At 39.1% G+C, this 20,891-nt stretch overlaps 1 protein-coding gene across 4 annotated transcripts in view; it reads right to left on the bottom strand.

The window, feature by feature from the left end:
* Positions 1 to 8,798: 8,798 nt before the first annotated feature.
* trappc9 (trafficking protein particle complex subunit 9) overlaps positions 8,799 to 20,891 on the bottom strand; it is a 213,826-nt gene continuing 201,733 nt past the window's right edge. For all 4 annotated transcript variants that reach the window (XM_067611537.1, XM_067611539.1, XM_067611536.1 and 1 more), the window contains 2 exons: positions 11,406 to 11,629; positions 8,799 to 9,993 (listed from right to left, as the gene is read on the bottom strand). In XM_067611537.1, coding sequence (XP_067467638.1) covers positions 9,814 to 9,993; positions 11,406 to 11,629 — 404 coding nt within the window. In that variant the 3' untranslated portion in view covers positions 8,799 to 9,813. The remainder of the gene's footprint in view (positions 9,994 to 11,405; positions 11,630 to 20,891) is intronic.

Consider the following 20,891-nt stretch of genomic DNA (forward strand, 5'->3'; position numbering starts at 1 on the left):
TAGTTTTTCCAATCTGCAGAATCTTTGAAGAGAAGGAAACATTGTCTTTATTGACCCACAATTTACATTTTGGCCTTGTTGCGTATGTTTTAAACTCAAATGAAATATATTAAATTTGTTACAGAAGCATTAGGAGCTCTAAGCTTTGTTTTTGGTCACATCAAATATTAGAGAGTAACAGACTTTACTTGTTACAGAGGAAAATGGTCAAGTACACTTCCAGAAGTTCCTATCCTGTATAGATAGTATGGAAAACTGGAAATAATATCAACTTATATTAGAATCCCATACTGTACATACAGTATTAAATGCATCCCTCACCTCTTCGACCTGATGCATATGTTCTGCTACTTTTCTCATTTTTACTGGGAGATAATTAGAGAATAAATCCATAAAATCACATCCTGGACTGGTATCCTTCCTGCACTCTGATTGGTCCTGCATAGAGCCTGAGTCAAAACCTCATTTAGAGTGCAGGTATGTAGCCATTTCAAATGCACAATCCATTCTGCTCATTTCACTTCCAAATGCAGAGGATAAGTTTCATACTGTATATATCACAGCCAGGAACACAGCCGCCAGTCTGAATGTAGCTCTTTTTGAAGGGAAAAAAAGAAAGATGTTATTTTATTTGTTATTTAAATGAGGTTTGGTCTTCTCTAAAATACTGATGAACTGTTTGGTTTGTCATTGTCATATTTATTCTTAACTGACTTATTTATGTTTAAAATGAAGATGGAAGGAAACAAAATCTCTCTGCAGAGTGAACTGAGTGATTAGAATAGCAAATGTAAAAGCTTTTATGAACTTCTGAATCACTAATGTGTTTACAAGTGTTTTTTTTATATGCATTGACATAATTTCCTCTTCTGTGGGCTTTTAAAGGTTTGCCACAGGGATTCTTTTTTTCCTGTCTGGATAATTTTAGGTTTGAAATGAAACTGAAACTGCGAATTGTCCACCCTTTCCATGAAAACACACTCACACACACACAGGCATAAACACGCAAACAGGAACGAGCTCATCTCAGTGAGAAGTCGAGTGCACACAGTAGCCAAGACATCAATCACAGAGTTTCATAAATGCAGCAATTTAAGAGTCTAAACAGCTCCACTAATCAACAGTGTCTGGATCTGTAGTCGTTCTATATTTAGCTCCCCTTTCTCACATTTCAAGTCCCTGCTCAGCCCACCTACAGAACTGCTAATGCATTTCTGGAGAAGCTCAGAGAAAAGTTTAATAATGGCAGCATCTTAGATTAGTCTCCATGGTAATGACACAGAACTTACAGTACGATCGCTCTACTCATCATACAAGCCTGCATAGATGCATAGATATCTTTTCTGAAGGCTGCATGACGGCAGGATTTCTCTTCATGTGATCTAAATTAACAGCACAGACATCAGACATGAACAATTAGCAGTGATGAATGTTAGAAGTTAGACATGACAGGACTGACAGCTGAATACTTCTGTTACTCTTACTTCACACTTGCCCCAACTGAAAGAAGTCAGTGTGGAGATACATTGTTGTCTTTGAGCTGTTTTGTATAGCATGTTGTGTGTCGTACATCATACACACATCAATAAACAAGGTATTTATGACATATTGCTTCACAGCAAACAATGTAAATCAACAAAATCAATACATACTGATCTTAGCTTTAATTATTCCAATAAATATCAAATGAACTACTACATTATTTAACCATTTTTCTGCATTTTTCTCTAATCTCTGTGCATTTTAAAAGCGCTGACACCCTGTTTTGGTCCCAATTGATCAACTGACTCACAAGAAGCAGCTACCTCACATCTGTCAAACAATGAAAGCAGTTAGTGGCCAGTTCCTTGCTGGAACCAGCAGTGAATAACTCACGGAAACATAAGAGAAACCAATGGTCTCTCTGTTGCTGCAGATGTTGAGGATTACTAGATGTTACGTTTCACTGATATCTCAGTATATAGAAAATGAACATGTTTCAAACAGAGGTTGTATCACTTAGAGGCAGAATATTTTTCTACACATTTGATTGAAAAATTTAAATAAAAAGGTATTTAGCATTTCTCTACAAAACAGCCTTTAGATCATCATAAGGGAGATAAACAGTGCAGAAAATATAGCTGCATTGTGAAATAGATACATTCTGATGCGCTCATGTTTGTTAAATGTGATGACAAGATCTTAACTCACTTACCAGCTTTTTTCCAGAGCTTTCAACGCACATCTCAAGATCTTCTTCGGCGGATGGTGTGTGCTCGGTTGTCACGGAAATAGTTCAGTTATCATAAAGTGACCCAAGTATCTTCAGCCATGTGATACTATGTAGTTGTTGAAAGCATCCACTGGGTCCTATTCAGTTATTTTTACCCTTTCTAACAATCAACTGTCATCATGTGACTGAAGTTCCATACTTGGGCCATGTGATGTCATCTGAGCTAATTCCATGCACTGATGAAAACCATGAGATGTAATTGAAAGCTGCAGAAAAAGCTAGTAAGTAGACCTTTACTTAACTGTTTCCAAGGTTAAGAATGAACTTTCAGTGTCAAGATTTCAGTGGCCTCATCAACTGCAAACTAAAATAAAGAAAATGTGAGAAAAATAAAATAATCTTCTATTTTTTTTTTCAGCAGACAAAACAATTTGGATGCAGAGCTAAAATCCTGCCTTGGGCCCTAACTGTGGTTATTTGGCTCTCACCTTGGAGGTTCAACTTAACTAATGAGATTATTCTGCTGCCAGGACAGCTTTGATAAAATTCTAAATCTAAATTTCAAATATGGAAAATGAGAAACCAAAATCCTCCTAAAATGACACCATGAAAGTCTACATAATACCCTTTCTCAGAGCTTTCAAGTGCATCTCAAAGTCTTCATTAGTGAATGGAGGTTGTTCAGTTGTCATGGAGATGACTCAGTTATCATCACATGACCTAGGTATGAAAGTTTAATCAGCAGATAATATTTAGGGGTTAATTTTAACTTTAAAATACACATTATGTCCATTTTTGAGGGACTTATTGTGACAGTGGTGGATATTATGACATGGAAGGTTAGTGAACAAGGTGAAAAAGGCTTTTTTCATTTCATGGGGACTTTAACTGGAAGAAAGTTCTTACATAAGCTGCAGTCTCACAGCCACACTTCAGAGTTCAGGTTAGGTTATTTCACATTTACCAGCTCATGTGCTGCGGCAGATAGCGCATTAATTAAGTTAGAAAGTCACAGTGGATCAGTAAACATGCAGCGGATGAGGATTCCTGTGCGTTTCTCTGGCAGGTTTTCTCTCTCTGCAGTGCTAGAGGCGCGAGAGTGAAGAAGCAGTGCAGGTGTCAAATCGCTCGTCTTTCTTCAGCACACACCCAAATACACCCCTCCCAACCCCCCAAACCCTTTCATCACTCCACTCCTGAGATAATTTACATATCAAGTTTGCAGATACATAGTATATAACAAAACTGAGTACACCCCTGGTAAATACCACTGAAATGTTAAGTAATTACAAACCCTGTCCATTTAATATGATTTGATTTATTTTTAGACAAAATCCAAGAGGAGTTAGGCCAATTAGTTAAAAAAACAGAATGTTTGACTAATTAAACTATAATGAAAGGTCCATATTTAAGAAGAAACTGCAACTAAAGTCAGCACAGCCTTGATTAGTGAGACTCCATTCTTTTATTTTTCAGTATGTGGTATGCCCACCTTTATTTTTGATGATATATTGGATCCTCCTGGGCAGGGATGATACTAGTCTACAACAAATCTATGGAAAGATGTTCTGTCATCCTTCACTGATGATTCTTTTCAGCTGCTCTTTGCCGGAAGGGTTTTGTTGCTCTGCCTTCCTCTTTAAAATGTTCCAAAGGTGTTCTATTGGATTCAGGTCAGGGGACGTACTTGGCGAGGTCATAGTTTTCACTTTTGCAGTGTGTTTGGGATCATGTTGGAAAATTCCTCTCCTGCCAACCTTCCTGAGATTGGGAGTCATCTTATCATTCAGTATTTGTGTTTACAAACTTGCATTCTGTAAATGTCATCTCTCCTACACCTTTTGCACTCATGCTGGCCCATATCAGCACACTCCCACCTCTGTATTTCATGGTCGTCACTATGCAGTCACTGTGGTAGTCCTGGCCAGCTCCACGCCAAACATGCTGGACCTCATCTGATCCAAACTAATTTCCTTTGGTTTCATCTGACCAAAGAATGTGCCGCCAATATTCATCAGACTTCTTTTCATGTTCTTTGGCAAAGTTTAATCGTGGAGTTTTGCGCCATTTTGTGAGCAATGGTTTCCTTCTTGGACGTTGTCCATAGCTGTTGACTTCATGCAATGTCCATCACTGTCTGAGCAGTCACTGAAACACCAATTTCCTCAGATAATCCTTGTGCCAAGTCAGAAGCTCTTGCTCGTCTGTTTTTCAGTGCAAGGCTGCATTAAGAGTGAATTGTGCATGCTGTCATCTTTCCAGGACGGCCACTGCACCTTCTGTTATTGGTAGTATGGGTCTTCCTGTATCTCCTAACCACTGCTGCAACTATATTTTAGCTTCTGATCTGTAGCCTACTGATGATCTTGGACCCTATTCAATCTTTATGAAGTCTCACAATCTGGTTTCTTACTTGTTCAAGCAATTCCTCACCATGTGGAGCCATGTTGCATTAGATACAACCCAGGCTAAAACTGAGAAAATTGTGATGTTCACTGGTTCTTTTATAACCTTGTTCAGGCAATTAGTCTTAATTGGAAATCGCAGGTGTAATCATTTTTGTTTCAGTGGTCACAGGTGTACTCACTTTTGTTGCATTGAGGTTGTACTTTGAGGCCTGTATTTTCAGTTTAGTCTTGTAAGATGATACAATGTTGAATCATTTAACATTTTAGTGATATTACACAGGGGTGTACTCAGTTTTGTTATATACTGAATGGACGTGACTTACCACTCAATACTGAAAGAGAGGAGAAAGGGATTTAATTGAACTCTGGCTTCTTGGAGATTCATTTGCATGAATGTTTTCATGCAGAGTGACACACTGCACTGTCTTCAGCTGAGCTACAGGGGATTTCTTCACCAAACAACTCATTTTCATCACTGTTGTAACCACCTAATATCAGGCAGGACGGAAGTGCATCAGTACAGATTGATGGATGATTTTTAGGCTGATTATGATCAGAATTACAGGTATGCTCCAAGCTAATGAAAGTCGGTGGCTAATAATGTGGGGTTGATTTTGTGATAAGAAACCTCATTTAAAATTCAAAGACAAGAGGCTTAAAGTCTCTTTTGAATTGTCCTCTGGTGAGCAGAGGTCAATTTACTGTTTAAGGCGGAGATGGTGAAATGAAGAACTGTAACCTCAAACACTAGCTGCTCAAGAGCTTCTTTCTGGTGGTAATGTAAAATACTCAATTACAAGTCTTGCATTCAAAATTTTACTTAAAAGGGGACTATTCACTCTGTCAAAATGTAATCAGGGTTATCAAACCTTTTCTCTCTTTGTACAATTCGTTTGGGCAGATCTGAACACAACAACTGCAGCAAGACCCTTCGGAGAAAGGCGTCTTGGTCCGGTCACAAATTAGTTTCGGAGCAGTTTAGTTTGAGGTGGGAATGTGATCCACCCTCAATCTGACCGGACTACAAGGTGTGCTCTGCAAGTTTGAGCTAAACAGCTCCCATAGCCAGCTTTGCATGCTGGGATGCAGATGAGCAAAATCAACAGTTGCTAGCAGCTAGCTGGAGAATGAATTGTGATCCAACCTGGACTAGCAACAAAGTACATTGACTTCATGATATTTGGGCTGATATGAGACATTGATGAGACATGTCTAACATATGAGCAGAGTGAACACTCTAATAAAATAAATAAGTGATGCATTTTTGTTCCCTTGAATTTTGCTTGAATTTTTTTCAAAAGAAACAGACCCAAGGTGACAACGCAACCAGAGCAAATTAACTATGGGTTCAAAATCAGTCTTAGACTTGGAGACAAGAAATTATAACAGAAAGCCTGCATTATAAACTGATGGCATGGAGTTTGAAAGATAAGGGAATTTACCCATTAATATATTACAGGACTGTATACCGGACCCCCAAATGGTACCAGCTTATTCCAATGAAGGCTGCTCACCCAGTGCATATGCCAATATTTTTTCTTTCTGGTTTTAAGATCTCTTCCCCAATCCATAGACTTTAACATTGGGATGATGTCACACTTTAAAAAAGCGTTTCTAGGCTCTGGGAAAGTTTTACAAATATTAAATCTTCATCAGTAAAAAAAAAAAAATCATATTACAAAGAGTAATCAGTGCCCATTTTTGCAATTTGACGTGTTTTACATGTGTCTCTTTTATAATCGTGGTCTGTGGGGAAAATACTTTTTGGGCTGTATTGGCAGATTTTTTTGTAGCAGTTCTGCTGTCAGCCACTGAGGAAAACTGGAAACAAGGATGACTCATATCCATCAGTCTTAATACAGCAATACATAGGCTGAAAGTGTATATATTTTGGCCTCCGCTGTATAATTCTGATGATAATTTTTAGTCTGTCTTTGAAATCCTCAATTTTATGGAAGCCCAACAGTTTGCTGGATTGCTGGAGAACCTTGAACCTGTAACTGAACATGAATAAATGTTAAAAGTAAAATGTTCTCAAGTATCCAAAAGTAAAAGCAGTCATAGAAGAACTTCACTAACAGGTGAAAACCTCAAATCTCAAGGCTTGTTCATTTTCATGCCAGATCAGGTGAAGACGCAAGTGAAGGAAATAAAGAAAGGAAGATCACATTAACAATATTTCATAATCTTATCTCATGGTGAATGTAACATTGTTGTGAGAATGTTAAATGTAAAGTTCTCAACCTAACTAGGAACAGCTGTTGGATAAAAGTAGTAGTTTTTAAAGTATCAGTACTTACTGTAGTGACTTTATCTCAGCCATTCGTTGGTGGACACAACAGCACATCCTGTGTTTACCATCATTATCATCCAGGTCAGTCTGTGATGCTTCAAACCACAGGCGACCAAAAGGAAAAATATTGATTGTTGGTGAATCCAGTTGTCTGGGTGGAGTACTTACTGCTGGATACTCTTGTTGTTTTGCTCTGAAGTTTGAATTCTTTATTTCATCTGCAGAGTGAGGTTTCCGTGCCAGAACCCAGAATTTAATTAGACTGAATAATGTGAATATATGATTTAGTAAGTGAGGATAGGACACTCTTAATTGCAGCCCTGCTTGGTAAGTCAGGCTCATAAATGGAGTTATCTTTACAGAAAAACGCAGCTCCCAGGGTCAGAAAACAATATGCAGAAGATACAATTTGCATGTGAGAAGTGAGACTGTACTGTACTCTCAACCCAGGGTCAACATTCTCACATCAGCACAAAAACACTTAAGACACTCCAGTTTTATTGTTGCACGCAGGAGTCTGCCCATATATGTTTGCTGTTCATTTTTAAAGCACTGAATGAGCAAAGCCAGTACACACACTCACACACAGTATATTCTTAATTAAATACATAAATAGATAAACAAATTAATAACCGTGGAGGACATGACTTTGACATTGTTTGTGTTGTAAGCTACTAACTGATGAAATCTGTGGATTCATTGATGTATTATTTGCAATGCACACTAACACATTTAGTGGGAAAGCTGTTTGTCACTGAACTTCAAATGTGACCTTGATGAGGAAATATGAGCACATCCAGAAAAAAAGATGCTTGTGATTTTTTATGCTTTTACCTAGATCAAAGGTCCCTCACATTTCAGATTGTCTTGATATTTTTGAATAAGAGAAACAGTCACATTAAAAGAAATATACAAAAACTGTATTTTTATGCCATATTGTGTGCACCATTATTACATAAATGCAGACTCAATCCTGATGTTTTGTGGTCAGGCGGTGAGAGTAAAAAACAAGCCCTCTCTGATCCCTGCCATTAATAGATGTAAGCTCTCAATTCACACAAAGCCCCGACATAATGGTTGGTCAGAAGGTAGGAAACAAGCTGGTCTTACCCAAGCTGGACTGCCTCATGTTAGAGTGTATTTTCTCTTACTGACAAACCCTCTCAAAGCCACATGAATTTCTTGAACTACTTTATTTGAATTCTCTCAGCCACCCCCCAAGACATTTCAGCCCTTCGACAAGGCTAATCTGCCTTCAGCATCTTCTTATCACCCGGTTCACATTTGGTCCACCAGTGAGGGGATGGAGGAAGGGCCTGCAGTGAGAGTTTACAATGCTCATCCTATATATAGCTACTGCTGGGACTAGTGGTAACCTAAAAGGTTGGAGAAGTGGGATTGTTACTGGTAGATAGGGGATTTAGGTTCCCAGATGGGCTCAGAAAATGACTAATGTTTTACACTATATCAGTAGTGCTGTGGTTGTACTGGTTAACTCCCAGTAAATCAAAAAGTACTAAAACTATCAAGAAGGTGCAATGTGCAACATACAACATGAGGGAGATAAGGGACCTCTGTATTATTACAAATGGTCCAAATATTTCCAGCTGTGAGAATGTACTGTGAGGCATCACTGGACAAGAGCATGGCGTTCAGTTGAAATTCCATGGAAAAATAAACGTTAAAAATGATTATAAGTCAGCTATGTTTTCCCTGATGATTATAGTTTATGGATTTTGAAGTGTGTGAATGCCAGACTTGAGTTTCCCTAGATGCTGTGGTGATAAAGGTCATCTCAGCAGAGAGAAAAGAAAGATGATCACAGAGCTATAACGCTGGGATAGACAAATGCAAAGAGCTGGAATAATGTCAAAATCAACAAAGGTTGCTTTGTTTAAACATTTATTTACAACAATTATATGTCACACATAATGATAGGCTAATGTAACATAGTCAAATTCATCTGGTGGCACGAAGACAAAGAAAATGTCCATACAGCAGTAGAAATAAGTTAAGTTTTATGTGTACATATCTGGCTATAGACTTATCAAATTTCCAGTGTTCTTCTTCAGTAAGGGCTTTGAGGTCGTTAAGTCAAGTTGTACTAATTTAAAAAAGAAAAATCCACTGAATAAATGGCACCATAATTCAAAAATCAAATGTTTAAAGATAAAAAGAAAATGAGTATGACAGTGGTGTTAGTGCCCAGTTACACTAGAAAGTGGCGCATGTCGCATCACCTCGCATAATAGTTGTTGGTGGAAGCTTGTTGACTACTTGTGGGGTCATGCAGTGGCTACCATTGATTGCGGCCAGTTTAGCTAGCTGTTAACAGGCTACTGCTAGCCAGCCAAAATAGCTCTCCAAGTTATCTGGCTAGCTACTGGCTTAGCTAACTACCAGTTAGCAAGCTAGCTTGGTCGCTAACCGGACAATAAGTTATCATGGTTAAGGGAGCACATTTGTTCCATCCACTCCTGTCTCACTAATGACAGCAAACTATTCTGTATCTCTTTTGTAGAGTATTTTATACTCCAGCATGGTGTGATCACAGCTATAGGTTAGCAATGTTAAGACTGTTTGCTACCGAAAAATATCAAAGTTAACCAAAGATAAACTCTAAGCAAATGAGCTAAAACAGTAATCGCAGCAATTCGATGAACTGATTTCGCTCCAAAATGTTGTTGTCATAAATGTTGGGGAACGAAGCAAGTTTTGAAGATAAGATGTTAAATCTTAACAAAGGCTGCACTCTACTGTACACATGCTGTAACCTTTAACAAAATGATATTTACATGTGATTTATTTCATTAGGCTATTCTATTTACAGACAACAAGAACAACACCCTCCATCCCTCATCCACACCTACAATGTTGAGACCACCAGGCTCCAGGGCTTCTTAGGCCCCAGCCTGTAGAGGAGTGTCCAGTGATCTGATGTGGACGCTGGGCAGAGTGAACCAGGCTAAGGGAAGCTCTCGTCCAGCACTGTCATCCTGGAACTTGATATTAAGGTAGAAATCTCCAGTGTAGAGGAAGAGCAGGGCACCCACACAGACAGAGCTTTCTTTGGGTTTAACCTGGTGATGGCAAAGAAACACAGCCGTAAGAATCGTTAGCAGTCACCTCTGATCAGTCTCATAATGAACCTGGCACACAGTCAGCCAGTGTGAAGCCAGCTGGGGAGTAAGTTTGAAGCTGACTGTGCTTTTGATGAAAAGCTACAGACGTGCAGCAAATAATTGTTTTTATTCTTTGGGATTGTGTTAACTCTTTGTACTGGCATCAATCATGTCTTTTATATCACCTCCTACTTGTTCAGCATCCAGCAGTTAGAATTTGGCATAAAAGGAAAGGCTTATTATACTTCAGTTTTAGGATCCCTCCACTCTTCATAAGTTAGGATAGATTCAGATGATGATTTTTAAAGGATGATGCTTGTGTTTTTGCAGGTTCTAGCCTGGCAGTGACTTGAAACTCAATGCCTCTGAAAACATGGTTTCAAATATTTAGTATTTCTCCACAACATAAAATTAATTAAACAACAATCCAACTTAAAAAAAAAACACATCTTTAGGTATTATTTATTAAAAACAACCCAACAACTGTCATGAGATTCTGATTTTAAAAAATGAGCTCAACCCGCTTCAAACCAGTGAGAAAAGCACAGAGTCAAAGAGAGAGAAAGAAATGTTTCAGGTCAAATAACCAATCCTGTGTTCAAGTAGGATCACTCATCGTAGAAACTGATTGAGAAAATAGGTTTTCAGGACCTTTAAGGTATGTAATTAATCACAAAATATTCACTGGTTCCAGCTTCTCAATGAAGATTTGCTGCCTTTTTTGTTTTATATCATTGTAAATTAAATATCTTTGGGTGACTTTCAAAAGGAAAGAACAAGCAATTTGAGGAATTTATGTTATTCAGTAAACATAATTGACATATTATTGTTAAAAGATAATAAAAATAATTATGAAGATAATTAAAAGTTGTTAGTTGTGGTCCTAGATGCTGAACTTGAGCAAATATCAAGTCTCTGCAAGTAATTCAAGATAAAAATTGGAAAACTGGAAATGAATAAAAACTAAAGGCTGTGAGAAAAGAAAGGAAACACATTAAAGAGTAAAAAACTACAGTATGCCTTTGAACATGGTCATCAGTAATGTCAATATACATTACATTACCCAGTACATCAAATACACTCTGTGCATTGTTCAGCTACAACCTGGACAACCAGCTACAACAGGTGGCAAAATTCAAACTAGCACTTAGCTAATTTCCCATATTATTAGTGCATTTGGTGTGACCTCTGCTACTATGAGCTGCAAGGAAAAGCAAAAATTGCTCTTCTGAATTGACTTTCCCTTTTAAGTCTATCTCTGTGACATCATGAAGCAGTCTGGTTACATGATGTGATGTGACTGTTTTAAATATATCTCTTTGTTGTCTGTTGGGGAATGACATCAGCGTAGTACTAAAGCTCCTACTGACCGTGTCAATATAGAAGGTGTTGGAGCCGATGAAGGTGACGGCGTCCTCCAGATCGTAGTTCTGGACTCCGTTCTGGTAGTCCTGGTAGGGCACTACAGTCAGGGCCAGGGGGCCCACAGAATTCTTGCTCCGATTGGTCAGTTTTACCTCCAGGGTCACAGCGTCGCCCACTTTACAGTCGGCAATGACATCGCAGTCACATGGCTTCCCATTCACTAACACATCTAGAGACAGAAAAAAAGAAAAAGAAAGGAGGGGATTAGCAGGACTGGGGGGGAAGCTTCTTTTGTCTAAACATTTTGTACAAAAATAGAACTCTGAGGAATTTTGCAGAAACAAGAATTAAGACTTTTCAAACCCACATTCAACTATCGTGCACGGTCATTCACAGGATTTCCTCCCAATCTCCACTTCATTTGTATTCATCAAAACCCGACCCGACCATTAATGGCCTATCATACTGTTTCTCGTGAAGGATCAATAGGCTTTGTTTGTCCCAAAATACATTTTATTGACATCAGTGGAGAGTGCCGGAGCTGTGGGTATTAAACTGAATTCCCTTCTGTTAATCTCATGCATGACTAATTTCTGTTAAGAAAGGCCGAATGAGATTGTTGGAACAATCCCACCATGCCACACAAAAACATACATCACCCTGAAGTATGTTCATCTCTCCTCACATGGCTATATCTCCCTTTCTCCTGTCACAAGCAACCAAGAAACACTGAGTGAGTTCAATTCAATTCCGCTAATGTGTGGCCAGTCACTGCTGATGTGGCCCCTATTTGGCTAAGGTGCAGGGGGAGACACGATGATTTGTTTTGAACAACGAGCTCAGTGAACTGAGCTCCCGTATGCTCCTGGCGGGCTGAGAAGAAACATGGGGGATTCGGGGGCGCCCGAAGAGATCACCCGAGTAATGACTCCTCCGAGAATAACGGTAGCATACACACACACAAACACACATGCATGCGCAAACCGAATGTCATACGCTTTCTAGTGTCACGCCCGCGGCTGTGATAAATACTGTGAGTCAGAGCGGCTGAGCCTGTGTGACAGCCTGATGAAAGAGCCGAGCTGCGTTCGGTGCCACTGGTGTGCCGATCTGTTGCGTACAGCAAGGGGTGGGGGGGGTATGTAGATAGACAGACAATCCAGCAGGGGGGAGGATGGGGGAGAGCGAGGGTGGGTGAGGGTGGGTGTGGGTGGCCGAGGCCGTGCTGTCATCGTCAGTGAGAGAGCCCCGGGGAGGCTGGAGCTACAGGAGGGTGACATTCAACTACTCCACGTCTGTATTAAAAACACACTTCAGTCAACACAGACAACCAGCAGCACTCACTGAGCGGCTTACAAGAGGTTTTTAGGATTTTTAAAAGATTTTTGTCACTGACAAAGAAAAAAGAAAAGCCACTTATCTCTAAAGCTAATGTATTAGTTTGTTGGCCTTAAGGTTTTCATCAACCAATGTCATCCATCTCTGACTACATATGGTACATATTTAAAATACTATACTTTTTTATGAGACCTGGGTTGTGATATTTTGACTGGATTCCACACAAATATGCATAAATATCAATTACTGGTATTGTTATTATTGCCAGTGGTTTCATTAGCTTTAGGTCAGTTCCTAATATGATTTTAGTTTTGACAATGCATGATACATGAGATGACAATACTGCAACACTATCCATGTAGTTATTAAATGCTACTACATGCTACTTACCATTTTTAAATTCACATTTGACTGCAGTAACATGAAGACATGTCAAGTGGATCAGTCTTCATAATCAATACTTTTTATTTCATTGAATTGTGAATAAAATGTCACATTTCTGGGCACCAATTTTTTGTTGTTTTTTTTTTCCATCTTTCAGGTATTGCTGAATTATCCTTAATGTGTTTTTATATACATTTTTGTGATTTAATGCATTGAAATCAACAAAATATCAATAGTGGATAAAATATTTCATTTTTCCGATTATGCCTGCAGATAACCTGCTGGCTGCCACATATATAAAGAAAAATTAAACTTAAGAAGCCAAAAGAGAGGGAGACTGACATCACTCAAAGACTCTTGAGTGTCTCTTTTTCTACAGGTACTGTACAACCTAATGAAATCTGCAGCTCGCTGTTCAGACAAATTACAACGTATTGCAATAAACTAGCAAGTCACGTGTGCATGTAAACCAGGGTCAGAAATTAGAAATGGGCTTGGGACAAAAAGGCCCCTAAAAAATGTAAAATTGCCTTTGGAATTGGGACGGCGGGGGCTTTTAATTGCCCTTGTAAAATTAACACTTAAACAAGACTAAATAAGTTTTGCAAAGTGTGTCTGGATTTTGCTCTGTATTCAAATTACAACCTGGAAATGGCTGGGATATATAGGCTTCCGTACCTGCACAACCTCTGCCCCCTTCTCCTGCTCGAGCGTTGCAAAGTTGTGAGGCAGCTGCAACAGCTGCTAATGGTAACGTTACCAACATGGAACGTTTTTTAATTCGCAAACCTGTCACACTTGCAGCTGAGTCACAATCAGTTCAAAATGAATGTAAATTAGAAATCTTGACAGTTGCTGACTGTGCATGCCCTGTGCATAAAAGCTACAAAAGCTGTCACAGCGCATGTTATTTTAAACCATAGAGTACCAAACCTAACATACCAGACAATCAGCAATGTTGCTGAGATGTTGAAATCTAACGTTATGTAATGTTTTTATTACTTATACTTACTAAATAAATATGCATTAATTGGATAAAAATATTCACAGTTATAATTTGTAACTGGGATTATAACAGTGTGAGTATTTTTACCCATTCATGTTCTTGCATTATAAGTTTGGCTGCCTCCTTTGCTTATTTTTAATAAGAAAATAGGAAAATCATTTAATATTGGTCTGTCATGCAACATAGAACTAAGGCATTTCATGAAAAAACTGCCCTGGAAATTATCCAAAATGTCCCCCGAAACATATTTCATGAGAACAAAAAAAAGCCCTTGTAAAGAAAAGTTAATTTCCTACCCTGATGTAAACACTGTGTTTGTATGATATGTTGGTGAGGTTGGTTTGGTACTCAATCTTATTCAGTACAGTTGCAATGTGGAATGTATTTTGGGCATCCAGTGTTTTGGTAGTAAAAGTCCTGTTAACTTTTTTGCATAGACAACAATAAGTGACTTACAGTTGGAACATTTCCAAAGCTTAGATGGGCATGAAACTCAAAAGATTAGATTACCTGTGTTAAGAAATATCTGGTTCTTTGATAAAATTGCGGTATGTGTGCCTTGAGTGTTGCTGAAGTTCCTAGAGATTATGCTTTGCACAACATTCAGCTGTTTAAATCAGTTCACTTTCAGAATCTGTCATTGTTTTTTGTTTTGGATGAATTGAGTAACTGACGCACTGTTTTCCTTCCAATTCCAACTCTGAAGCGTTTTGATGTGGCTCATGGGTATCACTGTATTTAGAGCCATCTGTCAAACCAAACTGGCAGAAAAGACAGAAATTCTCCAAAATGAAGTTGAAATCATTTAAATTGGAGGTCATAACATAAACCCATAGTATTGTTAAATTATCCAGGATTGTTTCTGTGTTGAGGAACACTGAAGATCACCAAACACAGGCTGTATTCCTGTAATAAAGCCATGTGCTGTATAGAGGCCGCCTTTTTTTTTTTTTTTTTAAACCAGAAAATCTATTTTGCTCATTATGTGGAAGGTTTAAGCAAATTTCAAGATTCCCCAAAACTGTAGGATATGAAACACCACCACTATTGCTACTCTGGTTATTCTGCCATTTTTCTTGTAGTTTGAACGTCATTTCAGTTGCCTCTCGCTAATGTTAAGTGCAATAGTTTGCCAGTGATGGTATATTTAGACACACATGCACAAATACATATATGCACATACACACACACATAACACAACCCTTCCATAGCCAGTAGAACTGAGCCTATAGTGACACCTTAGCAAGTAGTTATATTTAGTTTGTTCAAAGTCTTGTTGCTAGGAGATGTGCAAATTATAGGTAGCCTACATTGGCTCTAAAACTGGAAATAAATTCTTTCACATTAAAAGCGAACAAAAGAGGATGGTTAGTCTGTAATGAGCTGATGAACTCCCACACACGCGCGCCTCAGTCACACACACCCACAGCCTGAACATTTGCTATTCTGTTTCTCTACTCTGCTATCCTGGATTGTGTATCAGCACCAAGGCAAGCAACTCATTTAGGCAACATATATGCAGAAAAACAAGCAGTGGAAAGAAACTCCAGCCTGCTCTGATGAGGAGAACCGTTCAGAAATACAAATTATTTGTAATTATGAAAAAAAGAAAATCTGCATTTTCTCACAATTGTCACTGGCAAGGTAGCGCTGATGAGATGGGATGCATTGGCCAGTATCCAAATTTTATAAATGAAAAAATGGAGAGGCTAAAGGTTCTGATTGGCTGTGTGTCTCTCTGGACCCTCAGCAAACATCTTTTGCACCTCTGCAGAGAGGACTGGAAAGGTCAAAACAAAACTCTGCTTTTTAAAAGCATCTGATGTGTGTTTCTCCTAGCGTGCAGAGTTGAGTGCTGTAGTACCACTGTACACATGCTCCCTAGTTTACCTCCACAGTCCTGTGTGTAGGTATGTCGTGGAGAGAAGTATCTCTGGAGGCCGAGTAGGCATAGGTTACATCCCTCTGGCTCATGGTGGGAAATAGTGAACGATTTGAGGAAGTCATTTTTATGACCAACAATGTGAATTAAACTGCGATTATTTTCTATAAATTATTATTTTACCAAGCATAATCACAAACCTCTATTATTTCTACATCAGTGGAATGTTGTTGAGGTCCTCCCAGGCTTTAAAAAAACACTAGTCAGTTACAGAAAACTCATTTTTTACATTAAATTGCCCAGTTTTCTATAAAAGAAAAAAATGGCTAATTCAGCTTACATTTATTAAAATATTTCAATAACAGTATACTTTACTACTTTACATTACTTAATAATCATGACATTCGAAAGTGGTAACAGCTGTGTTGTTGGCTAGTTATGATGATAAAACACATCTGACAATGTTTTGACAGACTGATGAGGCCTAATGCTGCTTACAGCTACGCACTGTAGCTGCTTAGGCTAACGTTAGCTTCACAGGCTGACAGGATAAGTTCGTTCCCCATCTTGAATCCTGAAGATTCTGAATAGATTTTAAGCTTTAAACAATGTTACAGTATAGTGTGTTTAAAAGTTTAATTGGGAGTTTTCAACAATTCTGTTCACTAGCTGTCTGTCATTTACATGCAACAACAGCTGCGCTACCTGCTAGCTACCTGTTGTGAAGTGGCCACTTTAGATTGTTTGTGTAGTAAAAGACTTGCCACTCTGCCCAGTCTGCACTTTCTCAAACATCTAAAAAGATACTGAGGGCCAGATTTACTAAGGTTTCTGTGCCTGTTTTACAGGTGCAGTTGTGATGTTGGACCTAATCTGCCCCAAACGTACGTGCTATATTTATCAAGCAGTCTCAACCGTTTGCAAGCCAATTTAGTGACTGTCTGGAATGTGCGTCTCTCTCCTCATTGCATATGCATTTAAGAGAAGATTATGCAAATATGCACTGTAATAGGGGGAGGCATGTTAACAGAGGTTGATTATGTACTCCACTGGACTGTTTTGCAGGGATAATCCTCTTCCTCTGAAGACCAGACGTAAACACAATATCTGATTACTGTAATGCAAACTAATAATGTGCGGGGAGTTTTGATTTGTGTTCATTAAATATAAATTTCCACTTGACCATTAATGAACTGTAAAATCCCTAAAGGCTGGAACTAAACTTTTTTTTCTTTTGTTAAGACATTTAAGTGTATGTTTGGCTTCATTTGTGATTTGAAAATTGCACTCATAATGACTCAATATAAAAACAATTATTCAGCCATTGAAAAAGTTATCATCCTAGCAGCACATTATTTAAAGGAGCTTTGTTTACAACTACAGAGGGGCTCTAACAAAGAAATTAAAATCAGAAGAGTTTCTCCCCAGCCTGATGATGATACACGCTGGAGGAGGGAAAGGAGGAGAGATGGGGAGGTGAATAGAAAATGAAGAGCTAAGTGAGCTGTAGAGGAGCAGTTTGGACTGTCAGAGGAATTGTACTAATAAAACAGGCCACAAAACACAGGATAAGTAAATGTCAGCAGGAAGGAGGATGAGGATTTGGAGGGAGAAATATCACTGCGACAAAACACTGCTTCATTTACTGCTCCAACAAGTGCTGCACGAGCAACAGGTACAGTACATCACAGGGTGTGTGTGTGTGTGTGTGTGTCTAAAGAAGTGTTTAGCATTAACAAGAGCTCTGTTTGTTAAGAACTGACTTAGGAGACCAGTCCTAATCCATATCTCATTTTTAATACATTGATTTCTTGTGTTGTGACAGGTTCATTAATAAATTCAGAGGAATTGATCTGTTTATTAATTACCCTCCTGTACTAACGTGCAGGTACAGTACGTACATGTTACATAACGTGTGTAGCTGGGTTCAGCTTTCATGTTAGCGCACACACGGCTCTGCCCAGATGCTGCTGCTGGAGTCTGCAGAGGCAAAGCGCTGCGGCAGGCGTCGCCACAGCAACCAGGAGAGAAACAGAGAGAGAGAGAGAGAGAGAAAGAGAGAGAGAGAGAGAGAAAGTGAAAGAAAGAGGGAGACAGAGAGAGAGAGAGACACGACACCTCCCTACTGTATGAGTATGGAAGCCACAGATCAAACTACGGCTCGCAGATTCAACAAGCCTCTCCGCCCCTCACCATATCACTGTCAACCGTGAAGTGCGAGCGCAGGTGAAGATAAAGATGACGACCGACACTTGGAGATTTGCCAGTGTTTACACGATTATGCCGTGCGTCACACCGGCTGCCGATTCAGCTCATTAAGATTCACTCACAAATATTGTGCAACATGAGGGGAAGAGCGGACCAATCAGATCCAAACAAATATAGATGTCATGTTCATCACAGCTCATATAAAATGCTCTGAAAGGCTCAGTGATGACATCTCTGAAGTATACAGTATGTAGGAAATGTTCATTAAACAAAGGGGATTTTAGTCTGCTGCTAAAGTGATTACATCAGGAATATGCTACTGTGTATATGTAGTGCAGGAGAGTGTGTGTGTGTGTGTGTGTGTGTTGTGAAGGGCAAGTAATTGTAAGTCGAGGTTTTTGGCAAGTTCTTAAAATGGCAGGTTGTTTTTGTACAAATGGAAGTGTGCCAAAAATACTCACTCTGGCACATAAGAAGACAAATGAAATATTATACATTTCTTTACGGCCAATGGTTAATTGCATTTGGTAGATGTACAGTACAAACAAATAAATCACACCCACAGAGACACAGTTATTCTCCAAAAATCCCTCCAAAAGACTTTAAGACAGCAAGGAAGAACCTTAATCTATACCCACATGCATATTTTAAGAAAATTAAATTCTGACCCCTAAAAAAAAGAAAGAAATGAAATGAAAAACAAGACACTTTTTTCAATACTAAAGTATTAAAATGAAAAAGAACTTTCTACCAATTGTTTTCTATTCTATTCTATCTAAATAATTATGCATCCCAAAGCCTTCTTATAAAAACAATGAGTTCAGTACATTCTTGTTGCTGCTAATTCCAAAGACAAAATCTGCAGTAGAGATTTATATATATATATTCTGAATGTAACTTTTATTTAACCAGAAGTCCCGTGGAGGTTGGAAACCTTTTTTGCAGGGGAGACCTGGCCAAGATGGCAGCATAAAAAGTTGCAGACAAAACAATATAAAAAAAAAAAAAAAAAAAAAAAAAAGGTAAAACAGATAATAAAAAGTCTTGATTTCTGCCAAGGTAGATAACTTAATTTAAATTCCTTTTGCGGACTATTCCAAGTGGCTGGAACAGAAAACATGACAACTATAACGAGATTAAAATAAAAATATATATTAGAAAATAAAACTATTCACATTAAAAAGAAGAAAAACACATGATTAAACTAGAACTCCTGGTTGACTGTACTCCAGTAGCAGTGTCTTTTCTTCCAGGATGAACATTAACAAAGAGTTGTGCTCTGGCCCAGATGACCAGGTCATCAGGGTTTAACAGCTCATCCCGGCCACTGGCCACTACCAAGGCAGGGTCATTGATGAATGCTTCGATGGAGCCGGAGGATGTGCTTTAAAAGGTTGCGGTGTGCTGCAGTAAGTCTAAAAATAGCCTGGCAGGCTCTGATATACCCCTAAGCCATCTGCCCCTTTTATAATTATCCCCATAACAACCACTCACTTGATATCTGTTGTCTTTTCCTTCAACCAAGGTTTAAAGATTCCATCTGCTCTGACAGGAAGAAGCCAGGAAAATGCTGGATATTCTCAGAATCACTGAAGGTGGACATGAAACATTTCCACGTTTATCAGTTTGAACCAGAAGGCCTATACATCTTGAACTGCACAGCTCTGCTAATTTTGGAATGCTCTGTAGCAACATATGCAGTCTAATAGATACTAAATTGGTGAAGGCAACATGAACCAACCATAAATGTGCAGATTAAACTTCTCCCATTGCAGCATCTTTCTAAAGGGTCTGAGTAATCACTGTCCATCTGTGCTGCTCTTTGAAATCCAACACTGTGTGTAATTATTTCACTGTTAGCAGGAAATATTTAAGAGGCTTCACCCCAAATAAGCAGATCCACTCAGGTGCTATAATTTCAATCAGCAGCGGGCAGCAGACCCCACCGGACGCGTCTGCGTTGCGTTACGACTGCGACGCAGAACTGACCGCAGCCACTCTAGTCAATGCTTGTGATCCCACCAGACGCACCGAAGTGTGTTTCAGAAGCGTCCAACAAGCTGCTCTCCGCTAAACATACGTGCCTAGTCTATTTTTGACGGAAGCTGCGTCAAGCTGCAAAGAGCAGATCAAGCAAAGCAGGAAGTCAGACACAGGAACAGCGTAGAGCATCCGGTCAATTTTCAAAATAAACCCCCCTCCAGATTTTATATCACATCACTACATCAACTTTACGTTATAACCGGTGGCACCAGGCCAGAAGTCAACCAGTCAGAGGGTATTTGTCACCATGGACGACGAGAGGTTCATTGTGGAAGTGGAAAATCACAAGATTTTATGACAATACTGCTGCCATGACTGCCCCAGTCCCTGACTTCCTGTTCAGGTAGAGGGGTGGCTCTCTTCTCTCTGGTGCTGCCTGAGCAAAACGCTTCTGAAACGCTCCCGGTGGGGTATGACACAGTGCGAGGACAGAACAAAACAGTCTTGCCCGGTGGAATCAAGGTGTCAGGCAGAGAGATTGTGGGTTATGTTGTGGCAACAGTTTATAAGCTTGGTAGACTAATATTGGCTTGTCTCCATGCAGGACACCTAACTGAGCTGAGCTGCTTCCAGCCTGTACACACTCATCGCTGCTCTGTCAGCATCATGAGCACAGGAGAAACAGCATTA

This window comes from Thunnus thynnus, chromosome 15 (assembly GCF_963924715.1).
Source record: "Thunnus thynnus chromosome 15, fThuThy2.1, whole genome shotgun sequence".
Taxonomy (NCBI): domain Eukaryota; kingdom Metazoa; phylum Chordata; class Actinopteri; order Scombriformes; family Scombridae; genus Thunnus; species Thunnus thynnus.